The 23,526-nt window shown below is 42.5% G+C and overlaps 4 protein-coding genes and 1 long non-coding RNA gene across 6 annotated transcripts in view; 1 reads left to right on the forward strand and 4 right to left on the reverse strand.

The window, feature by feature from the left end:
* The window catches only part of LOC110858189, a 17,259-nt gene extending 14,272 nt beyond the window's left edge, over positions 1-2,987 (forward strand). Inside the window, exons 7-8 of the mRNA XM_035858430.1 lie at positions 1,890-2,226; positions 2,828-2,987. Of these exons, the coding sequence (XP_035714323.1) occupies positions 1,890-2,226; positions 2,828-2,919 (429 nt within the window). The 3' untranslated portion in view covers positions 2,920-2,987. The remainder of the gene's footprint in view (positions 1-1,889; positions 2,227-2,827) is intronic.
* On the reverse strand, positions 391-1,382 carry LOC110858220. Its single transcript, XR_002548737.2, has 3 exons — positions 1,219-1,382; positions 825-840; positions 391-564 (listed from the first exon to the last, which is right to left on the reverse strand). It is a non-coding gene; the product is annotated as an uncharacterized LOC110858220 (long non-coding RNA).
* LOC118438390 lies at positions 2,953-8,111 on the reverse strand. Its single transcript, XM_035858552.1, has 5 exons — positions 7,397-8,111; positions 4,989-5,185; positions 4,813-4,913; positions 4,298-4,433; positions 2,953-4,120 (listed from the first exon to the last, which is right to left on the reverse strand). Exons 1-5 carry the CDS (start codon positions 8,109-8,111, stop codon positions 3,770-3,772), a joined length of 1,500 nt encoding a protein of 499 aa, XP_035714445.1. The 3' UTR covers positions 2,953-3,769.
* An 810-nt stretch (positions 8,112-8,921) lies between these two features.
* Positions 8,922-13,209, reverse strand: LOC110858086 (UPF0676 protein C1494.01). The gene is made up of 5 exons (XM_022106743.2): positions 12,832-13,209; positions 12,707-12,755; positions 11,653-12,006; positions 9,658-9,768; positions 8,922-9,278 (listed from the first exon to the last, which is right to left on the reverse strand). The coding sequence occupies exons 1-5, from the start codon at positions 13,122-13,124 to the stop codon at positions 9,057-9,059; spliced, it is 1,029 nt and encodes a 342-aa protein (XP_021962435.1). The 5' UTR covers positions 13,125-13,209; the 3' UTR covers positions 8,922-9,056.
* A 1,132-nt stretch (positions 13,210-14,341) lies between these two features.
* Positions 14,342-23,500, reverse strand: LOC110858191. 2 transcript variants are annotated; one of them, XM_035858358.1, is made up of 13 exons: positions 22,822-23,500; positions 21,591-22,385; positions 20,656-21,184; positions 20,474-20,577; positions 19,407-19,490; positions 19,106-19,174; positions 18,941-19,039; positions 18,339-18,548; positions 17,245-18,278; positions 16,791-16,961; positions 16,635-16,721; positions 16,355-16,422; positions 14,342-16,274 (listed from the first exon to the last, which is right to left on the reverse strand). In XM_035858358.1, the coding sequence occupies exons 1-13, from the start codon at positions 23,119-23,121 to the stop codon at positions 15,142-15,144; spliced, it is 4,683 nt and encodes a 1,560-aa protein (XP_035714251.1). In that variant the 5' UTR covers positions 23,122-23,500; the 3' UTR covers positions 14,342-15,141. The 2 variants fall into 2 exon arrangements, with proteins under 2 accessions (XP_035714251.1, XP_021962566.2); XM_022106874.2 differs by having other exon boundaries at positions 14,342-16,277; positions 22,822-23,497.
* Between the last annotated feature and the right edge of the window lie 26 nt (positions 23,501-23,526).

Here is a 23,526-nt window from a genome sequence, read left to right on the forward strand (position 1 = left end):
GTAATACCCTATTTTGATTAAGCTTTCACGAATTACCTGTAATTTCTATGGGGAGGATTAATTTTGCGAAATAGCTCTCTGAGCATACAGACCATTTCGGTAGATTAAATTTATCCAAGATTCTCAGTCTCGGTAAATTTGTGAACAAAAATTGCATCGTTTTGCAGCCAATTTTTTTATAAAATTTTGGCAAATTTTGCTAGTTATTGCGAGCCTTGCGTTGTGAGTAGGCCGATTGATGTGGCAAGAGAAAGATGCGATGGGAAAGGTGAGAATAATTGATGGAACGGTCTAATGTGACCTTGTACGTAATGGGAAACTTGAGACTCGTGTTGACCCCTCAAGAAATGTAGGGATGGAATATGCATGACCACGTGGTTGGAACACATGTAAATGCTGCTACTATACTTTTTGTACGATTTATTTCAAATTGTCTGTCCCTCTACCATAATTTTGATGTGCAAATTGTACCAAACTATGCCCCTGATGCATATTTGTATTAACCGGACCCATTTCCTGCTGGTGGGTTCAAGCTTGGGAGTGGGATCCAAAATCCGGGGAAGACTGACGACATGAAAAAAGATAAAATTATTAAAATTGAATCATCATTCCATTAAATTTGAGGGGCTCTCCATATTTAAAATTCCCATTTTTTTCTCATGTGGGAAATTCAGCATATGGAGAACCCCTCGAGAACAAAAGAAAAGTTTTCTAGAAACGAGTCCCAAACTTTTTGGAGGGATAAGTTTAGGAACATTTTTTTTGTCTCGTGATACATAAAAGTCAAGCGAAATGGTTATTTTATTGGATTCTTCTTCACTTACGCCACTTGGCTTCTTTCTGCAAAAATAGAGAGTGAGAGAGTTAATTAGTGGACAAGATGTATATATTTTTTTAGAACTTCTGAGTAGAAATCAGTACGTTGAGTTGTGCAGGATTTGACAAAAGCGAAAATGCATATTGTAGTCTGTCTATTTTTATTTGCATAATCCTGGATAAAATTTTGCAAGGTTTTATTCTGCAGAAAGATATGTTCCGTATTGTTTTCTGCACAAAAATTAGCCCTGCATAAAGTTTTTGGGGAGAAAATTGGGTCAAATTTCCGGAGAAAATTCATTAAAATGTATACAAGTTAGGCAAAGTTTATGCAGAAAATTGGGCCAAATTGCAGGAAAATGCCGTTCAAATTTTTCCTCCGGAAATATATAAAAGTCTTACCTCAACAGCAGCAGCGTCCTGCGCCTCGTTTGCAGCGTACACGGTGGCAATCGCCATGCAGAGGGCGAGAAGGGCAAAGATTTTGATGAGGGTATTCATCTCGACGGTGGCTTATCGGTATATTTTTGGTAGTTTTTGTAGTGGGGATGATGATGATGCTGGTAGTGGCGTCCGAGCGGGTTTTTATACCCGAGAGATAAGTACATATGTAACCGACACTTATTGACATTTTTACCCCTGTGGTTCCTTATTTGCTTTAATATTTGCTTAATACCTGTAAAGAATGAGGCTTCCATTCGGTATGGAGGTGGCCTATTGTTGGTGGAAAAAGTTGGTCTTTTTCGTCGACATGTTACACGCACGGGCAGCCATTGTACATATTTATGTACAAGTTTTTAGGCAGAAATTAGTATGTAAACTAATATTTCCCGAACATTTTTTTTTCTTTTTTTGGCCATAAATTTTATTGTGTAAAGCCGCGCATTTACATATTGTCGGGTAGGTAGAACCAAATGTGTAAATTAAAGCTGGTTTTTTGGCCATGAATTTTATTGTGTAATGTAAACGTACAACACCGCCAGGTGAGCAAATATTTGCAAGTCTGGCAAAATTTTTGCCGTTATCTTCTTGACCTTGACTAATATGTGCGCGTCATAATTTTATTGTTGTAGCGGGATACGAACACCAGCGTCCGGTATGAGGCTGGCGGAGACCGAAACAACGTGGGTGGTGGGGGAGGGGGTGGAACTTCCGGTTGTGGTGGTGGGGGAAGATCGAACGGATCCAACCCGTGTTTCTCGGTGGAGGGGGAAAAGTCCGACGTGTGGTGTGAAGACTTGGTTTTGGACAAGTTGGACTTTGGTGATCGGAAGGCGTGTCGACGAGGTGGTCACGAGGAGGAGGATGACGACGATGATGATGACGAGTGGGGCGGCCAGGACAGAAAACCGTCCAACGTGACGTCCACAACGATGGTGCGGTTCGACTGTGATGAGGATGGCGCTTCCGGTATGGAAATGGCGGGGTTTAATTGAAATTGGGGGTTTGGGGGGTTTTTTTGTAGTTTAATAAGGTTTTGAGAGGGGAATTCATTTTATTCTTGGAATAATATACATTTTTGGATTGGTTTTTGTTCAAGAAAATTTTCAGGGTGGTATTTCACATTATTTTGTAAAGTTATAACACGGGTAAAAAATCTTTATAAAATTTGAAATTTGGGGGATTTTTTTGACGTTGAGTAATTTTTGAAAGGATATTTCGCATTATTTTGCAAAGTGGTAAGACATGTGGAAAAAAGATTAATAAAATTGGGGTTTGGGAAACTTTGATTTTCAATAAATTTTGATCAGAGTTGATTTTATTTTCAAGTGCTCCACATTTTTAAATTGGTTTTTATGCGAAAAGTCTACAGGGTATTAATTCGCAAACTTGAGACACGGTTGATTTCATGCAAAAAATTCTAGCGTGCCATTTCGCAATCTGAAAATATATACATGATAAAAGATGAAAAGAAAGCTAGATTTTCTAACAATATGATTTATTTCAATGATCCGAAATCCTCGTTATAAAAAGCTGGTCATGATTTTAATCTCGTCCATTTGATCTCCAGGTTCTCCACCACCACGACCAGGTCAAAGGTCAAGGTCTGCTAGTAAGAAACACGTTTCCACCGAGGGTCGCGTCACTCTTTGGGATGACTAGTAATTAAGGAAGAAGAAGAATTTCACGGGAAAATATTTCTTTTTCATGATTTATTGTTATTAGTGGTACTACTAATTAATTACAGTTTAACGGGGGACCACGTGGATCAAAGGTTATGCACAAATGGCAGCTCATTTGCATAATTTATGTACTATTTAAATAAAAATTGTAAGAATAAGATGTGATTAAAAGTAAAATAAATACGCTTTCTCCCTGAAGAAAAGAAGTGGACAATTTTTTGAGTCATGCAAGTTAAGCCGTTATGTAAGCAGTGACTGAGGTCAAGTATGTCAAAGGTCATGAAAATTAAGCCATTTATAAAACGTCAGGTCAAAGGTCAATTTATTCTTCCAAGGACAAAATATCTGGATTATTTAGGGAACAATTGAACAAAAATGCAGTTTTTTTCACGCCCATCGTAATCTGTGATATATGTAGTTATAAATATGTGTCAAAGGTTACAACGTGTCATGACCTCCATCAGGTCAAAGGGCAGGTCACTCGTGTATCCGATTACAAATTGTTGTAAGAGAGCTACCTAAATAACTTGCTTATTTGGTAGGCAAACTAATAAAAATGCAGTTTTTGTCATGTCGTAATCTGTCATGTACACATTTGTCAAACGTCAGTAACAACGTGTCGCGACCCGTATCAGGTCAAAGGTCAAATTTGTAAAGGTCAAATCTAATTGGATTACTAAATTCTGCATTATTATCTGAATTATTTAGTGAGCAAGTTACGTTTATTTTTTCCCAAAAATTATAAACTCATCGTCCATCATGTACTAGTTGTGTCAAAGGTCAATATATGTCAACGGTTACTACGTTTGACCTCTGACCTCCCATTTTCTCTACGGGAACGTCACAATACAATCGATAATGTAGTCAAATGTTTTTTGAAAGTAAGTAATCGTCGTGGAAATGGTGACAAAGTAGAATCTGCCGACATAAATGCGCAGAATTGAGCACGAGGTCATGATCCTTCTCAAATTTTTATGTCTCGTTTGTGACCACGAGTTCAAAAATGAAGTCGCAATGTCAAACATTTCCGCGGAGATTTGGAGCATGCCGTAGCCACAGGAGCCGCACACTATCACGCCGAACGGGTACGTCATGATGGCGGGAAACTCATCGATGAACTTTTGATTCATGGAACGGATAAGAACGTATCCACAGGAAACGACGGCAGTCCAGTTGATCATCTAAAGGGGGGAGATACAAATAATTAGGGAGGGGTATAAATAATCAGGATATAGATTTGACCAGCCTTTATTACCGTAGGACTCGATAACTCATTATCAAAGTCGTTAAAATCAGCACATCTTAAATTATTTCTCTCCTCTGGGAATTTATTTTAAAATTCTGAATAAAAAGCTGACCTTCATGATGGGAAAGGCGAGTGGGGAGATGCACTCATTCAGGAGTCCGGTGAGCACTTGAAGTGAGCGGTATAGCTCGATCGCCGTATGTGACTCGCGCAGAGAGTCGATCGTGTAGCCCGTGTCGTTTCCTTGACTGTGGAAAATAAATTTATATGCAAATTAGGATGTGCCTTATAATTGAAAACTCCCAGGATCTTTGGTTTTGAGCAAATTTGTATCAATCGATCACAAAGTTAATTGATCTGAAATTTGCGAAACAAACGATCTCCCAATATGCGCAGGTTTGGCAGATATATTTGCATATAAAGTGGAGAAAGAGTGCTGTAACTTGAAAATTTTTTGCACTTTTCAAATTTACTGCGCGTTTTCTCCTCTTCAGATGCATATTGGGAGGTCGCAAATTTCATACTAATCAAACTTGTTATCGATTGAGACTAATTTGCTCAAAATCTGAGAGCACCCTCTGGGAGACCTCCATTACTCATTAGTGGGCATTATTGTTTTTGCCTTACTGGGCCTCCATTAACCAGAATTCGACACAGTTTCCATGGGAGACGGTGATCCAGGCGAGAAGGCAGAAAACAGCGACCGTCTGACCGGCCATGACCCACTCCTATTTTTACAAGGGAAAATGAATTGGGATGAATTAGCATACCGGAAGTGGATAACAATAGGTATCGGTATGTACCTGGAGAGCGCCCGGGATAAGCCACCACTTTGGGTTATCGGGGGAGTAAATGTAGCTGGTCAGGTACCAGGGTTGGTAGGGCATGAAAAGGTACAAGGTACAGGATAAGCACAACTGGATAAAGTTTGCGGGTACGGCGCACTTCAAAATGGCTTGGCCATGGTCCCCCAATTCGTCCAGGGTCAAGACGTACCGTTCTGAAAAGAGGGAACGACTCGAACTTTTATAGGGTGAAACTCAGAGGTGGGTGAATTCGTATTCAGAAATACAAATTTTGCAAAAATTTTTACTTTTATGTTTTTTCGTAAATATTTCGTAAATATTATGGAGTTTTTTCATAAATATTAACCCTTAGCCGAGGAGAAACGGTAACTATGTTTGGCGTTGCTGCGGGGCGTTTCGATGACCACAATTGTGATCATTCGGGAAGCCAAAAAATAATTAAACTCTGACAAGTTCTAAATCTGGAAGCTTTTATTATATGAGTTGCTTAGAGTCGGGACGATTTTATAAATGCTCAATTCGGGAGAACGGCAAAACACGTTAGGAGAAAATTAGCTGCGGGACAACGTCAATAAATATGATATTTACAATGATGAGCATTAAAATTTAAGTAACATTGTAAAGAAAAGTTGCATGATAATTAGAGAATTCTCTACAGAATTATCAACTATGACTATGGTGCAAAATTATGACTATGCAAAACTACTCAAGACATTTGTAAAATAGAGCTATTGGTCCCAAATCAGTGATTTGAAATCACACATGTTTGTGGATCTGCATAAGGGTTTATTTTAACTTGGATCAAGAGTTCTGACTAACTATATGCATTCAATTGGTATATTTTAATTTTTAAATGCAGCCACGAATTAAATAAAACTAATTTCTCCGACTAGTTTTTCATCAACGTTGAAATTTAGCAAAAATGAACATGTCCTAAGATTACACGAGACGGGTGTGGTTTGGCCTCAATAACTTTTCGTTATAAATTTCTTGAATAGTTTTAGCAGTTAGTAAACTAGAGTCAAAAATTTTACATGCAACCCATCCTATGCAAAGCAGGGGCGAAGTTATATGAAAGTGACCAAGTGTTACCACGGACGATTCTGAACCAAGGCCCTAATAATTTTAGTTTTTGGTGCCAACGTGTTTTGCCGTTTCCCAAATCAGCTAAATAATTTTTACCACGGAAATATCCGTTGTCCCGCACCTGACATGGAAACGTGAAAACGTGAAAAGCCGTTGACCCCGAAGGCAGAGACTTTTTTTGTGAACGGCTTTTCACGGTATCACGAATTAAAGCAAAAACTCTAAAACGTTTTTAAACGGTCTCCCATGGCTAAGGGTTAAATACATACCTATTTTAATAATTTTTCGTAAATTCATATCTTCCCTCTGTTTATTTAGAGAGGCAACTCATTCAACAAATTTGCAAAATGAGAGGATAAATTCATGAAAAACTTTGGATCGAATTATCATGAATTGAATATCGAATTTTATTGATAGAAAAGGTTTCCAATTTTTTTAGCAGGATTAAAATAACGAGAAACTTGGATCTATGTACTCGTCACGACAATGTCTCATTTAGTCAAGCAACTCATTCAGTAAATTTGGCGAAATGAGAGGATTCGCAAAAATTCATGAAGAGCTTCGGATCGAATTATCGCATCATGAAATGCAAATACAGTAAAAGTTGAGAATGAGCGAGTGAAGAAACGACGATTTTTAACGAAATATGTCATGTGCTACATATGTATATGAACGCGTGTCAGTTTTAAGAAAGACTCAAGGTTAACCAGTGACTACATTAATTTGAAAATTAAAGAGGCCCAAGGAATTTTCAACGAGCGCGTGCCGGCTCGTTATTGCATTAAGAGTTAAAAAAGGGTTACGTCAAACAGTGCTTCGCGTGGAAGTAACCACTTGCAATACTAATAAGAAATAATGGCAAGAAAGTAATTTCTTGCAGCTATTTCGACTTGCATGAAATGCAAAGAACAAGAAACTTCGCACACCCGGCGCGTGGCTGGATGGCGCATATTTCTTGCACTTTCTTGCAGTTTCTTGTACCTCCCAGTTCTTGCATGGCTTCCTTTGCAGTGAAAGAAATTTCGCAAACCCGCAAGAAACGGGACATTTAACACGCCCCGAAAAAGCGAAACTTAGGCGAGACAAGTGATGTACAAATACAAGTATTTTATAGCCATGTGCATGTTTCATAGCAAAATTTTCAAACTTTCCCCTACTGAAAAATTATTTTCATCCAAGCTCTCGGGAATTTTCTAATGTTCCCGGAGACTTTCAAATGCCTTTCCCAAAGAGACTTTCCCCAAAGCTTCCCCCAAACCTAGTTCGGAAATTTCTGCTAGACTTTTTTTTAATTGTGTATAAAACCGTAATTAACTCACCGACATTCTTCTCATTGAAGGCGAGCAAGGTATTAATATAGATGCGGAACTTGTCCCTGTACATGTGCATCGTGGTATTGAGCGAGATGGAGTAGAGGTACCAGAAGACGCAGAACGAGTTCATGAAGACCGGCCGGTAGCTCCCGTTGTCCAACTGGACGCGGGCGAAGAACGAGTAAAACTGGTAGCCGAGCAGGACCGTGTTCTGTACCGCGAACGCCCACCAGATAGCGGACCACACCCTGTGCAAGCCCGGACTCCATCGTTCTACACGCCTCGTCTTGGCGTCATATCGCCATGGCAACGCCCACACGAGGGCGCCCACGATGCAGACCTGTTTTAGTCGGGAGACCGCATTTTTACTGAGGAGACAGGGACGTTCCGCTTTGCTGGAGCCGGGTTCTGCGGGAGGCGGGTAGCCCGACGGGATGTAGGAGGAGGTCGACCCGGTCGCTGAACTTTGTCGGGTGGCGCCCCACTCGGGATCGTTTCCGGTGGGGGGATATGGCGCCCGGGTGGGTCGGGTGATGGACCCGCTGCGGGTGGAAGAGCCGTCGGCTTGGTCTTCCCAGATGGCGCCACCCCCGCCGCCGCCAGAGTAAAGTTGTTGGATGTCGAAGGCGTCGTTGGACTCTTGGTAGCCAAGGGCTCCGAGCCCCGTGACTTTGGCGAGGTTGCGACGACGCTTTTTTTTGAGGGAACCGGCGGCCTGCATGATTCTTGTGGACGTGAGTGGCTACGGGTGCGACTATTTATGGTGGATTGTGGACATGACTTATTCGTCGTGGTAGGGATGAATTATTGGTTAAATTTTACGTGACCGTGCAGTAAAGCTACTCAGGTGTGGTCATCAGGGTGAATAATGCACTTTATTAACGAGAGGAGAGAAGTGTGAAATGACGCGGAGGTATTGTCATTGTTTTGTCGGTCTGTCTGTCCGTTGGCTTGTGGGCAGGATATCTCAAGAACGCCATAACATAGTCAAACTCAGTTTTCGCTAGTGTACTTCTAATTTTTAGTTCTCGGTCGAGTTCAGAATGAGGGAGGGTCAAGGTCACGGTGAACCTGGCGTGAGGCCATAGGCCAAATTTGACCTTTATTTTCGTACGATGTGTCATTTTAAAGGAAATTTCACCACGAATTCAATGTCCTCCATATTTTTGACTTCCGACCAACCCATGTTCGCAAGAACGAGGTCTAATCTCAAAAATATCAGATGTCCGTGTAAACGAGGTCAATATGTAGAAACATTAAAAATGCCAAACAACCCTCTCACGCCACTTCTTTACTTTCGTTTGTAACGGTTTATTTCGCGAACCTCATCATCAAATTGTAATCGGAACTCTGTATAAAATCATTGGAAGGCATCTCATTACCCAAAATGGCACCTGCTTTTTTATGCACGTGGCAATTTTTTGCACACCATAATATCCAGTAGGCTTGGGATTAGTGCTAAATATTTAACGAGGAGTCGGAGAATTGTGTGTTTGTGTGTGCAAGTAAATTAACTCATTTGGCTGAATCGTTTCTCGGGATCAATCCTTTTAATCAATGTTTTTTATTCGACCGGGTGATAGTTTGGCTTTATGCAAATTACAGTGGAAGGGATCGTGTCAAAGGTCACGAGTGTGTCAAGGATGAAAAAATGTAGGAGATTTGATCAATATCCGAGCATGGTGGCTTCGACGATGCGTGCTTTGTAGTGGTCGAAGGCGACGAGGGTGGGTTTCGTGGCGAGTTCCTCTTTCCCCTCGCGGATCGGGAGGACGGGGGACACGCGCTCGGGGCCGTCCGGGTTCACGAAATAGATAAAACTTTGTCTCGGCTGTTGGAACAGTTTGCCAGAGGAGTCCGCGCTCTCGGGAATTTTGACGCGGTGGAGCTAGTGAAAAAGGGAGAGGATAAAATAATTAGATTTTTTTGTATGTAAAAATTAAAATTTCAGAAAAATTGGATGTGTTAGAGCCTGATTAGAATTAGTTGATAAGTTAATTACGCATTTTTTTAGGGGAATTTTAGGACGGGCAGATTTTTTAGGTAAAAAAGTGATGATGAATTTGACGTAATTTTTGGAGAATATGTAACAGAGATAATTTTAAGAATTGAAAATGTCTAAAGTAAGGATTTAATATTTAAATAAATAATTTTTTCAACCCCGTTTTCATGAAATTGTTGATAAAAATTTGTAACTTCAATCATCACTTCCATACAAAAACGACATAAATTTCATCACAATTTCATCAAAATGTGGTAATATTTACAGCGGCATGAAGACGTCCTCCAGTCCAGAGTTCCATCAATTGACCGGAATTAAGGATGATCGAATCCGGAATGGGGGTCGCCTGGACCCACTCACCCAACACGTTCTGAACCTGAAAAGTGCACAAATCTCACATTTTCTGCCACACATATTGTATGGAAACATGAAAGAGTATTTGTATTTACAAATAGACACAATTTTCAAACGGGCAATTTTTTGCGTATATTTTGTACATTGAAAAAAATAAACGAATAATGAATATGAAATCAAACACTAAAAATAGTAGGCCCACCACTTGTGCAAAAAAGAAGTTCTGGCCCATATTCTACATAAATATTGCAAAAAATGAAAAGTATCTAGTTCCCATTTGTATTTACAAACAAATAAACTTAATTTTCAGACGCACGAATTTTTGCGTGGATTCTGTACATTGTAAAACAACGAAGACTAAAAATAGTAGTCCCCCCACCAATGACATTTGCTCGCCCACATTGTGCATAGGTATCGCTAAAAGCGTGGAAAAATGTCATCCTTTGCTGGGAAAGGCACAGATGTACGTCACCCGCGTGTATTTTTGTTCTTGCTGGATCGTAAAAGTGATGAGTTCCGCGTGGGGAGCATTTTTTACGCGAGGCGAGGGGACAGACCACCTTCCTCGCATCGCAGTAAGTTCTCATTTAAATTCAAAAAGAGCTTAATTGTGGAGGAGATTGATTCCGGGGTGAAGAATTATTAATTTGAAGACCTAAAAAACGGTTGCAAACGAAATGCTGCAAGGAGGTGAAACGATACGGAATTGTCCTTGTGGCACACCCACATCGTCTCATTTCGCCCTAATTTCGACATGCCACCCCCGTAGTTTGAATATACCTTTCGATAGACACCCTACGCTACAAGACTCAATTTTTCGACCTTTGACCGCGTCCACAGGGTCGCAAGGTCATAGTATGTTGTCGAAATTTCTGAAATCCCCACTCCAAACTACGTTTAAACCTAAATTTCGAGATTTTCGACCTTTGACCTCATCACTGTGGCGCCGTGACCTCATGACCTATAATACCCACCTTTAAACTTAACTCTTCCCTAAAGATTAGAAATACGTTGGTGAACACCGCATGTAGGAAGTTATTGTGGATACAGGAGGACGGACGGACAGACAGACAAGCATTTCCATAAAGGGATTTAACCTCGTTTCACTCCTTAATAATTTGCATCTCTGATTGGATTACGGCGTGGATTGGATAACGAACTGCTCGCTAATTCATGTCGGTAAGTAGCGTATTGTAATAATGAGTTCATTTGCATGTGTGACAGTCATCATCGTGACAAAAAATACGATGTTGTCCGTGTAACTTTTGTTTGGTCATCGTAAAAAGTTAATGACGCTTTCCTCTATTTTGAGGTCGAGGTGAGGTGACCGCAATAAAAGTGGTGACAGTCTAGACGACCTTACAAACCGCAAAAACATGGTCCATCTCATGCATATGGGAATTTTGCAACAACAAAATATTTTCATGTTTCATGAGACCAAAGTCAGTCTGAATTTGGCAAATTATTATGACAACATGTGAAATATCTATGCGAAAAAAATGGAATACCCAAATATTTTCGCAATTGCATTTCTTCTTGATATGGAAATTGAGAGAACAAAGTTTTGAAATTTGTACGGGGTGAGTTTAAAGGCGAGAGATACACACAAATAAATTCTCCATCACTGAAAAAATTGAAGACTCACTTTTTCATAAGAAACCAATTCGCGTAATAAATGCATGCAAATTATTGCAAAATAATTATGCATCACTTTCAAAATTTGTCACTCATTTTGTCATAAATTAGTCAATGTAAACACCAATTTGCGTATTATGTAAATGTATAAAAATTATTGCAAAATAATTCTGCAAAACTGCAAAAAATTGGTAACACATTTTTCATAAGATGAATCTAAATACGAATTCGCGTAATATATAAATTACTGTAAAATTATGAATTTGCATACCTCGAGCCCACCAACACTGTCCTGGAAGAGGAGCGTGATGCTACCCCAGTCGGAATGTTCACCGCAACGGATGGCACCCGGAGGGAGTTTGGCATCCGGGGAGACGACGTCGTAGAACATTGACCTCATCTGCGTCTGACACGGGATCGAGAGGTCGCCCAGGTTGCGGTGACGTTTGATGAAAAAGTCCTCGTCATCCAGTTGCAAGTAGAGGGCGAGGAGTTTGAAGAGTTTTTTGGACACGTTGTCCATCTCGGGGCGAAGGGCTTCGAACGCTTCCGTGAATCCGGGCGACTCGACGGGGTCAGGACACGCCTCTTCCCACGACTTATTCGGCCCCCACCAACCCCACATCTATGTGCATATAGAAAATTTAATTATTTAGGCATAAAATTTTGAAAAAAAACATTGAAAATAAATTATTGCAAAATAATGGTGGAAAAAATAGGTATATTATTTTAGTAAAAAGAAGTTTAAAGTTGCTAGGAAAAATAAAAAATAAAATATTTCGAAAAATTGGATATGAATAATTTTGATAAAAAATCTAGATATCGGGGAAAAAGATATTTAGCCATAAAATTATTTGGAAAGTAAGTACATTTTCGCAAAATGTGTAGTTCAAAAATTAGGCACAAGTGAGTCTAAAAATGTTTAGAAAATTGATAAGAAAAATCAAAATAAAATACTTATGTATGTGCATTTTGATAAAAATTCTATTAAAAATTATTTAGCCATAAAAATCAAGTATAAAAATAAAAGTGAAAATTTAGAAAAAATAAATGCATAATTTTTATACGAATGCATAATTTAGATATGAATTATATTTGCAAAAAAAATATTCAGTTCTAAAATTAAAATTTCTAAAAAAAATCTGGGAAAATAAACTGAAAGAATATGGCAGATAAATGTTCAAAAATGTGTCAAGTCATATTAAACAAAAAATGGTATGAAAATTATTAATAAACCTAAAAATAAACATGTTGCAAAAAAATTGCCACAAATGCGCAATAAAATCCTTGCAAAAAAACTCCTTCCTTCCTTCCTCCCTACTTACATCCCAAACTTCCCGTAATTCGGTGGAATTCTTTTCAGCCTCGTTCAGCCTACAAAATTAAATTCTTTGTTTAAATTCCATTTACTCCCCCCCCCCACTACAAAATATGCCCCCTGACGACTTACAATTCCGCTCCAGGTTCCGTATACCCATGGAAATTTTCGGGAGGATTGACCTTCAAATACTTCCTCTTGTATTGGATGGGTTTAGCGAAGAATTTTCGGGACACGTCGTACACGTGGTCCACTTTGGCCGTCTCGATCCCATGGTTGACCAAGTAACAGAAGCCGATCCCGCTCATGGCGTCGCCCAGTTGAGTGACCACCTTGGCGTAGGCTTCCTTCGTGATATCGCCATACTCGCCCCGAATCGGGGACAAGTCCACGACCGGGATCCAGTGCGGAATCTCCTGGGACATTTTACTTACACGAAAATATTTAATTCTGCGCAAATATGTAAATAATTCAGCCACGGAGATGAGTTGAACGTAAAGTGAGGTCGTATTTTGCTCGGTGAGCGTGCATATAGTCATGAACAGAGGACGGATATGTATTTATTTTCAACTTTTTCATTTAATGACGACAGACGGGCATATTTTGTGTTCCTTAATTTAAATTTCTAGGTTTTCATATATATAAATATTTTCGCTATTATTTCAAAAATGCCGAAATCTTTTACATACTTTGTCAAAAAAGCGTATGCATTTTGTAGACATTTCAACGATGTGAGCCGCATTTTTTTGCTCAAAGAAATTCGACCACAAAAAATCCAGAGTATTTAATGTAGAATTACAATTTTTAGTTTCATAGTTCTCCTTGTACAGGTTTTGTAAATATTTTGGCGTTTTTTCATAAATATTAAACCCGTATTTGAGCGATTTTTCGTAAATACATATCCGCCCTCTGGTCATAAAACGAAGAAAGTATGTAGGTCGTCTGGTCACTCACACGAGAAAAAATGTGGAAACGAAAATCACGCAATCCAAGCTCAATAAGTGGACGACCTTCGCCACAAACCATTATTATCATGTCATGTCACCTACTTGCTGTCCGGTATTATGCAAATATTTACCATCCAAACAATAATAAAGGAGAGAGAAGGAATAAAAAAGAATGACATGTAAATAAATCGTGACTGGAGGAAAAATGCAAATATGTAAATAAATCCAGCCCGACTGGATTAAACGCATTGGCAAAATTGTTGTGCGGAAAATCTGACCTAACACCGTCCAATTAACAATTTTCGTTATTATCATAGGGCGGCGATGTATTTAGGATGAATCGCTGAAATATGTATGAAAAAATCCATAAAAACAAAAGTGTTCGCAAAATTTGTATTTTTTGAAGAAAATGCGCTCTGAATTTTTTGTATTTCTTTTTTTGAATTTCTTTAACCAAATTCGTTTCGTTGACATATTTACAAAATATGACTTTGACATATTTTTGACAAAATATGTAAAAGATTTCCGTATTTTTGACAAAATAGCGGAAATATTTATATATGAAAACCTATGTGCAAAAGCTATGTAGAAATATTTGTTATCTATGCGAATTAGGGAACACACCCAAAAAGTTTGACCATCGGTCTTTATCAAATGAAAAAGTTGCCAATAAATGCATATCCGCCCTCTGTTAATTATCCTTCTGGAGAGTAAATATGTAATAAATATATTTTTATTCCCACACAATTTTCCTCGCCAACAATTTTAGGCTGCGTATTTACCTAATTAACGAGTTTTCTTTATTTACGGCTAACAATGGAACCTTTTTTCAAGCTACACCGGGATCGACTAGCGAGTTATGTCAAAAAATCAAGCCAAAAATTAGGAGTCACGTGACACTTCTCTTTCCGTTGAATGGCCCCTTTGAAGAAAAATATTGGCGGTTAAGTTCAATTTTTGAGCAAATTTTCCCTTGCTTTTTCCTCCACGGGGCGAAAACCAAGGCGCTCGTGCGAACTTTGACCCCTAATAATTTTCTTCAAAGGGGCCATTCAACGGAACGATAAGCGCCATGTGATTCCTAATTTTTGGCTTGATTTTTTGATATAATTCGTTAGTCAATCCCGGTGTAGCTTGAAAAAAGGTTCCATTGTAAGTTAAAGTTTGTGTTTATATTTTTTAAGAGTAAATAGATAATCTACGATAAATTTTTAAAGAGGCTTCTCCATCACAACCAACCAGTTTTCTGTAGCACATATTTAGCACATGTCTCTTATATAGCAGAGATATTATTTAGTAACATAAATTTAGTAAATGCATATATGTTTACATAACGCTTGGCCCATGAGTAAAAATGTCCATTTTTTTTATTTAAAACTGCCAATAAATACATCAACGCAACGCTACGTTTGACGACTGAGTGACGACGACGATGACGACTTCTTTTTTCTTTAAAGTGCAATTAAAAAGTTAAAAAATAATAATGGTGGAGTTTTTAGCTTGAGGAGGACCCCGTGGACGTGGTGGTGCTCGGTTTTGAGGGGGTTTTCCAAATGAGGAGGTGATTCGTGGAGTCTTCACGACCAGAAAGGTCGCCCACGCTGCTGCTACCTCCGCCCCCGGCGCTAGATTTAGTATCACTATTTGCGCCACTACTATTTCCTCCTCCACTACTACCACCTGCAGTTGGTGTAGTTGCTGCAGTGGTGGGCGTGATCGCGGTGTTGGTACTGGTCGTGGTGGTACTGTTATCAAGGCTGTTCGACGAGGTGAGTCCAACTCCACCGCCACCACCACCACCACCGCTGCCACTTCCGCCCGCTGTCGACGAAGACGAGGCTGACGACATTGAAGACGAAGACATTGAATAGCTTCCTTCTCTACTTAATCCTCCACTTCCGGTAGTGCTGCTCATCACATTACCCCCACCACCACCGGAACTGCCCACCAGCGTCCCCCCAGACATTGTCCCCGTCGAACAGAGGATGGGATATCCTGGCGGTCTGAACTCTTCAAAGCCGTCGCCCCCACTGATCACGACGGTCGTGGAGTCTCGCGACGTACAGGACGTGAGGAATCTGACCTGTCCGGTGTGTCCGTGTGGGAGTGGGGTGCACCTCCGTGGTGATCCTGATCCTCCTCCTCCTCCGCCCGCTCCTGGACTGATGGGGGGCGATGATGACGATGATCCACTGGCCAACGTGAGTATGACACCGGCACTAGTTCCGATCCATAACGTGTTATCCGGCGCCACAAGAAGGGCTGTGACGCGAAGACAGGCAGATTTATGTTGGCGAATTATGTCGTCACAACCGGACAGAATTTTGGCAACTTCCGGGCCCACGTCGACATGCGAGATGAGTTCGAAGTTGGGTGTAGAGTAGCATCTGATGACGGAAGAGGCCGTTGCGATCCAGACCATTTCCTCGGTGGCGGCCAAAGTGACGACACCGGAGATGGGGAGGGTTTGGACGAGCTCGAGCATTCCGCAGTCTCCACTGCTCGAGTAGAGTTTGACTTGGGAGCTGGTAACGCACCAGAGGCAGGTCGAGGTGGTCGTCATTTTGGTGACGGGACTCATCACGGAACCGATCGTCATCCAATTGGGTTCGACGATCCAGCCTCTGCCTTCTAGAAGGAAAAGGAGGAAATATTTATGAGGGGAATTTAGATGGAGGGTACTTATTTTTTGTTTGATGGGAACTCACGTGCGTTACGGGAGTATATGGCGACTTCGCCGTTTCCGAGAGAGACGAAGACACGAGAGTCGTAATACCTGGGGGGGGGGGGAAGGAATCAGTTAATGCTTATGAATTATGTGGATTTTATTCTGAATTTTTAGTAAAATGTGCACAAATCTTGGGAATTTTATTGTGAATTTGTAGTAAAATGTGTACGAATTTTGGGAATTTTATTGCAAAATCTGCAGAATTTTGTTCATTTTACTGCGAATTTTTTAGCAAAATATTATAAATTTAATTTACTTACGCCATGCAAAGGAGCGCAGCTTTGAGTGGGACTTTATGCTTGCTCTTCTTCACTCGCACGCTATCAGAACAGTCGTAGATTTGGAGACTGCCAAAAAAATATACGGTCAAGGATGACCTGATAACAATTTACTAAATAATTATTTTGGGGGCTCACTTGGAATCCTCCGTGCCCAACCATACGCTCCAATGCTCACTGGACGAACTGCGACCTCTGCTCCGCCCACTGTAACCTGCGACCCCGTCGTCCTCGCTGCTATCGTGGAAATTGGGAGGCGTGTTGGCATCATAACCCAACGGAGGCACGGCAAGGATGCAGGTGATCCGACTGTGAAGAAAAATAAAGTCAACGTCAAGGTCAACCCTGTATGAAAATAATTGACCTGACGTAAAATGAAAATTGGTCCCATAAAATTTCCATGTAATTCATTCCGCAAAAAAATATCTTGCACGTTTACACTTTGCGGAAAAGTTTGTACAGAAAAATTCTCAGAATTGTACAGAATTTTGCAGAGCCATATTTTGGCGAAAAATACATATGTCAATGACCTAGCTGATTTAGAATTTGGCACGGGAAAGGTGTCCCCAAGTAAAAAGCGTGACCTACGTACCTATTGCACACCCCATTACACGACGTAATGGCCGGTTCCGGATGTAACGTTAGGATACAAATCTGTCCCACATATCCGTCCGAATTGGCCACCCAGACATCGACACGTTGTTCCCTCGAGTGCAGCCACAGCCAGACCGGCGCCGCGCAGGAGAGTTGCAGTCCCGCCCGTGTCTTGCGAATAGGCAAAGCGCCGACGAAATTCATATGCGGGAGGCGACCAAACCCGTACCGAATAAATTTGGCCACCGTGTCGGCAAAGGATTCCAACCAGGCCGACTTTCTCTCACACGAGCCAAACATGATCTTCAAGACTTCGGGGGACGCGTCACCGCTATTTCCTCCCCCTCCGCTGCCCCCACTGACCTCCCTGACCTCCAGTTCGACCACATCGCCCCCATTGTTATCCCCGTTGTAGGTATAACTTCTATTCAGCCCAGCTGACATCGAGGTTAAAAGGTCATCCAACGGGGCGTGCGGGCACCTCAGAAGGGTGGCCAAATCCATCATTTTCTGTAGCGTTTTCATGTCCTCGATGTCCTGAAAGTGGTGGTGGTGGTGGTGATGGAACTCGTCACTGTTGCCCCCCTGGTCAGAATTCGTCCTCTGTTGAACATCCAATAGTCCGAGTTTTAGTAAGAGTTTGAACTTGCAGCCGTCCAAGGATCCTCCAGGGCCGGATATGATTGACCCTTGACCTCCTTGAGAGGAGGACCCTTGACTCTGGAAGAATTGGTTGGACGACGTTTTTCTCATGGTGGATGATTTCCGCTTGATGGAAGCGAGTAGAATGGAGTCGGCGAAGAGGAAGAGGGCCCTCTCTTTGCGAACGTTGCTGGGCGTGAGAAGGGTGACCAAGGTCACGGAGACGAGATGGCCAAGACCGGAAGTCCACCCTTCAATTTCCAGGTCGCGGTTGTCACTGGAGTCCACGGAGGCACAGTCGATGTGGACGGCAAACTTTTTAATCTTTTCGAGGACGAGGATTAGACGGGAGTGGTCGTCGTGGGTGGGGTCCGTGTGTTTGAGGAGTTCCTGGAAGGAGGGAATTATATTAGTTAGATAGTGGTGTGACCTTTGACCTTTAGCGCTGACCTTGACAAGTAGCTCGTAGCGAGGGATGCGTTGAATGGGCATGATGAGGAGCGAGTCGATGGAGAGTTTTCCCCTGTGGGAGCGTGCCTTGGCTTCGAGAAACCGGCCGAGTGGGGGTTTCGAGGCCACGGCCATTTTCAACGACCCCTTCGCATTCTTCCAATTGTTCACGAAGAGAGAGTAACAATCGAGGAGGGAGGTGTCACGGAACTAGGAAAAAGAGAGGGGGTAAAAGATTAGATGAGAAAAGAATTATTGTCATGTAAAGGAGATTAATAAATAGTTGGAAATTTTGATTAATTGGCAGAAATTGGTTTTAGCTAGAAGGCTTCTTATACTTTATTTTGCATGGAATTTTTTGTACACAGGATTTTATGCAAGTTGCAAATTTACAAAACTCAGATTGATTAAAATTTTAATCTCAGTGAATTTTGATGATTCTACTTGTGAAAAGTTGTTGTCAAGCGAGAAAGTGAATCAAAATTGAGTTGTAAAATTCCCGTGAATTAAAATTTTAATTCATGCTTGGACCCTATCCACAAAAAGTACTACGGACAATAAAGTACACGAAGGCTGTTTAGCTATGTATGCAGAATAAGTACCATGTCGAGGAGAACGTCTCCCACGGACTGCGTATCGTCCGTGACACGGCGTTCCAACTCAGCCAGGTATCTCTTGTGGTGCTTCAAAATGTCGGGAATCTAGAAGAGTTCACAGTGCTGCATTCTTTTGCTTATTAGAAATTAACACTTATTATTATTTTCTACTTGGAAGAAAATCTCATCCACGAGGCTGGCCTCAATGTAGTCGACCAATTTGAGTGGAGTCATATAATTCTGAAAAAAATAAAAGTACTTGAGATCTTATATTATTATTATTGGATGTCTCCATGTGTATGCTCTCAGATTTTGAGAAAATTAGTGTAAAGCGATCACAAATTTATTTAATATGACATTTGCAACCGATACAATCGCCCAATGGTCACGTTTGGTGGAGATATTTGAGATGCAAATATCTCCGCCAAACGTGAACATTTGGAGATCGCTTTTTTGCAAATTTCATCCTTACATTGACCAGGTTGCCCAACGACTCGACATAAGACCTCTCCGTCTCAACCAACTCAGCGAGAACGTGCCCCCTCGGCGAGGAGTCCTGTAAACAAACAAACAAAAACAGCCGGGAAATTAGCACTACTTCAGATTTCTTCTCTCTTAATATTAAAACGTGCCCCATGCACGAGGAGCGCTTCAATCCAAGTGCCCTCCCCCTCATGCTGTCCCCCTCCTTCGTGCTGCCCCGATTCTGCCTCTGTCACCATGTCGATGTCCACCTCGGTCGTGACGACGACCAAGACTTCCTCGTCGTCTTCGTCGTCGTCATCGTCGTCCTCGTCCTCGTCGTCGTCGTAGTGGTGGTTGGGATGGGGACGACCACTTTCGTCCATCCTGTGCACTCCTCCCCCTGAGGATTGTGATGGCGGAGGTGGAGGTGGAGGAGAGGATTTCGGTTTTCGGATATTTCCCGTGCTCTCTTTACCTCCACTCCAAAAAAGGCAGAGGAGAGGAGGAGAAGAGCTTGTAAAATTTTTGGTGGTGGAGGAGACGGCGCAGCTCCTCCAGAACGACTACTACTCGAGAGAGAGAGATATGCAGAGCAAAAAACCTGTTGCCCTGTCCTGTCCTGGCCGGATGGGGGTGCAGGCGCCGCGGAAGCGTGGGGGACAGGGGGACATTGTCCCCACCATTTAATTATTCGATCATCCCCCCATCTTATATAAACCCATCCCCTTCCCCTATCCTACAATGTTACCGTCCCCCGATGTCCCCACGCCTTCCGCGGCCACTGCTGGACACATTAAATAGTATTGTGTTCTAGTACATATGTGTAGTCTCTCGCAATTTCCCTCTTGTCTTTGTCCGGCCACCTCCGAGGAGAAAAACCACTTTCTCCATACCACTTATAGTTTACTCTACGTAGGAACGAACCACTAAAATACCCGGGTATTCTAGAGTGGTGGTGAAATGTTTACATTCACTCGGATCTCTTCACATCCACTCGACTCAACAGAGTGCTAAATTATTCACGAAAAGGACAAACAAGAAGATAACGATGTATCTCCTATAGTGTTTGCTTACCAAGGGTCGCGAGGGTCGTGGTGGTGGTGGTGACGAGAGGAGTTGCGACGGGGAGGAGGCTGTCCGTTGGTGCAGCACGCCGCCAACGGTTTCAACACTGCTGCCTAAAAAAATATAAGTTTGATAGAGTCCAGAACACGTTTTGTGATTGAGTGACTGACACGTGTTGACGTTTCACTCACCTGTCGTCGTCATGGATGACATTGCACTGACCTTCCTCGTCCTTGGGTTGGTGTTATGCTTGTTCGGAGCGTTGCTCACGATCCCGCTGGAGGATGAGGGGGAGGAGGAGGACGACGATGCCCAGGATGTGCGCAGCTCGTGTAAAGAATTCCCCAATTTGGGCGACGTCCCGATAAGGAGAAGGTTCCCGTCGGTTGGGTGGTGGTGGTGATGATGGTCCGCACTGCTGGGGGTCGCCGTGCTGGTGACGTTTGGGGGTGGGGAGGATGACCTCGATTCACGGCAAAAGTCGGACAGCCCACCGTCCAGGTCGCGAGCGAGGGATTTGTTTCGCATGGACGAGGCGGACACGCGGTTCATCTCGGCTTCCAACATTTCGCCGTACGGACCGCGTAAGGGGCGTTTGTAGTAGCGCCGTGGACTCGGGGTGGATGACGAGCCGATCGAATTTGTCCGTGAGACGGGGGAAGAGCACGTCGAGTCGGAGGATGGTGGGGGTGGAGATGTTGTGGAACGGGGGTAGTTGTACTGGAGGGAGAGAAGAAGAAAGAAAGGAGGAATGAAAATTGTGCAGAAATTTGGGCATGTTTTTGTGTAAAATTTTTAATTTAAAAATTGCTGCAGAGTTTATTCTGTAGAAAAAGTGTGGAATGGAAATTGAGCTGCAAATTGTGTGCAGAATTTTGGGCATGTTTCAATTTTAAATTGAAAATTGATCAGAATTTTGCAGAAAAATTTGGTAAGTTTAGATGAAAATTTAGTTTGTGTAAATTTTCTGCAGAATTCTGGACATGTTTCTGCATAAAATTTGTATGAAATGGATTCAAAGATTGGTAAGAGTTTTGATTCTGCGTGGTACATGTGGTACTTTTGTGGAGTCGATTTTCATAGGGAAAAAGTTAGGAGGGCAAGTTAGTTATTTATAGTTAACTACCCGGTAATTGTAGAATGATGGCCCCATCGGTGGTGGAGAAGAGAGACCTCCGCTCGACCGGAAGAGTAGCGCCGTACGTGGTGAAGTGGTCGTCGTCGTAGCCGCGGAGCTGGTCGTGGTCGTGGCGCCAGTTGTGGTTGTGGTGGTGGTGGTGTAAGGCGCCGAGTCTGCCGTGATGGGCACCGGGGGTGACGCACAAGGGTCACTGAGACCACCCTCACTACCATCCGACTGACCGGAAGACTGGCGAACGAGGAGGTCTTGTTGCTGCTGTGCGGTCGAGTCTATTATTTCTTCGTCAGCAGGACCACCAGCACCTCCAGAAAGGTCAAGCGGGGTCAATTTAGGGTTGAGGTGGCCCATTTTAAAAGCAATCTTAGCCTTGGCGGGGGTCGTTCCTCCTCTCACGTGACCCTTCTCTTCGTCAGGGTCGTTGTCACTGGTTGGTGTTGTCGTCGTCATGTCCATAGTTTTCTCGTCAGGCGACTCGACTTGTTGGGGTCTTGTTACGTTGAGTTCTTCGACGGCGGGGTCGACATAGGTGGGGTCGCCGACTTGGAATTGGACCCTGTTTTGTGGCGTAGTGGTGGCGGTGGTGGTGGGTTTAGTGGTGCGCGGGAGGGTGGCGGGTGCGGGTGGGAGGAGGCAGAAGGCGGACGGTTTCAGCGTAATGTTGTTTGGGGATCGGGCCGGAAGTGTGAAGTAGTTTCCTTCCAGGGTCGTGTCCACTTGGGAAAAGGATGCCGAACGGAACGGCACGATACGACTGTCAGCCAAGGATGACTCGTCCTCCTCCTGTGGCAAAAATTAGCAGTTAAAGATTACTATTAATAAAAGTATGTACACACGTCGTGGTGGATACTCAACGTTTATCATGTGTTATCCGAAATATATGCAAGTATGTCGCTCGAGATCCTTTGGCAAGAAATAATCCATTTTGGAAATAATAGTGGGATTGTTTCAAAAATATTTCGAAAACTGGGTGTAGCTCTAGCCGTTCAAAAGTTATTGAAGGTCAAAGTTTCCAAAGTCTGAAGTCTTCCAATTTTAGGAAACCTTCACTTTGAATAACTTTTAAAGGGTATAGTTGATTTTAATTTTGAAATAATCCCATTTTTTTGGTAGATATTTCCCCCATAAAATCTCTAGCGACACGTTTCGACAACGGATGACACAATTCTAGTTTGTCTACAATTATACGAATCGAGGGCAGAAAAATAGCCACACCCACCCCTCCTCCTCCGCCTCCTGTTCCTCCATCCTCGTCATGATTATGATTACTATTGTTCACTATTTGTGGCGGTGGTGGTGGTGACGACGACGACGCTGGGATCTCATCCCCCATTTTTTTGCTACGCTGTATCACTGTCCCTTGTCGTTGCAGATCACCACTCGCACCTCCACCAACGGAGGAAGAATCCGTAGAACTATTGTCTTCCGGGCTGCCCCCACCACTTCCACTTCCTGATCGACCACTATTCCCCTGGTCGTCCTGGTCCCTGGTCGTACTACTCTCCACGTCACCCATCATATCATCCGTGTATCACAGAAAAAGTCCAACTTTGTGTCCTACGACTCTGTCACGTCACGACTTCGTCACTGCTGGTCCTACTTCCACCATAATCGTCCTTTAAACACGACCTCTTCTTGACCTTTGACTTTTCGCCTGAGCAATTTTTTTTCCTAAAAAATCTTATGATTTCCACTCGAGCAGGAGTGAGTTAGTTGTGTATGCAGATTAAGTAGATTATGCAGATAATGTATCACGTATTTCAGTATGTGGGAAGGAGTGGATGGAGGATGGATGGACTCAACGTCACTCACTCGCAACCCCAAATAGACGACGCCAAGTGGTGCCAATACACTACCAGGAGCAGCAAGCAACAAGGACACCAACTGCCAACGTGGGGATGGAGACGGGCCAACTAGATATACT

Source organism: Folsomia candida, unplaced genomic scaffold (assembly GCF_002217175.1).
Source record: "Folsomia candida strain VU population unplaced genomic scaffold, ASM221717v1 Fcan01_Sc020, whole genome shotgun sequence".
In the NCBI taxonomy this organism is placed as follows: domain Eukaryota; kingdom Metazoa; phylum Arthropoda; class Collembola; order Entomobryomorpha; family Isotomidae; genus Folsomia; species Folsomia candida.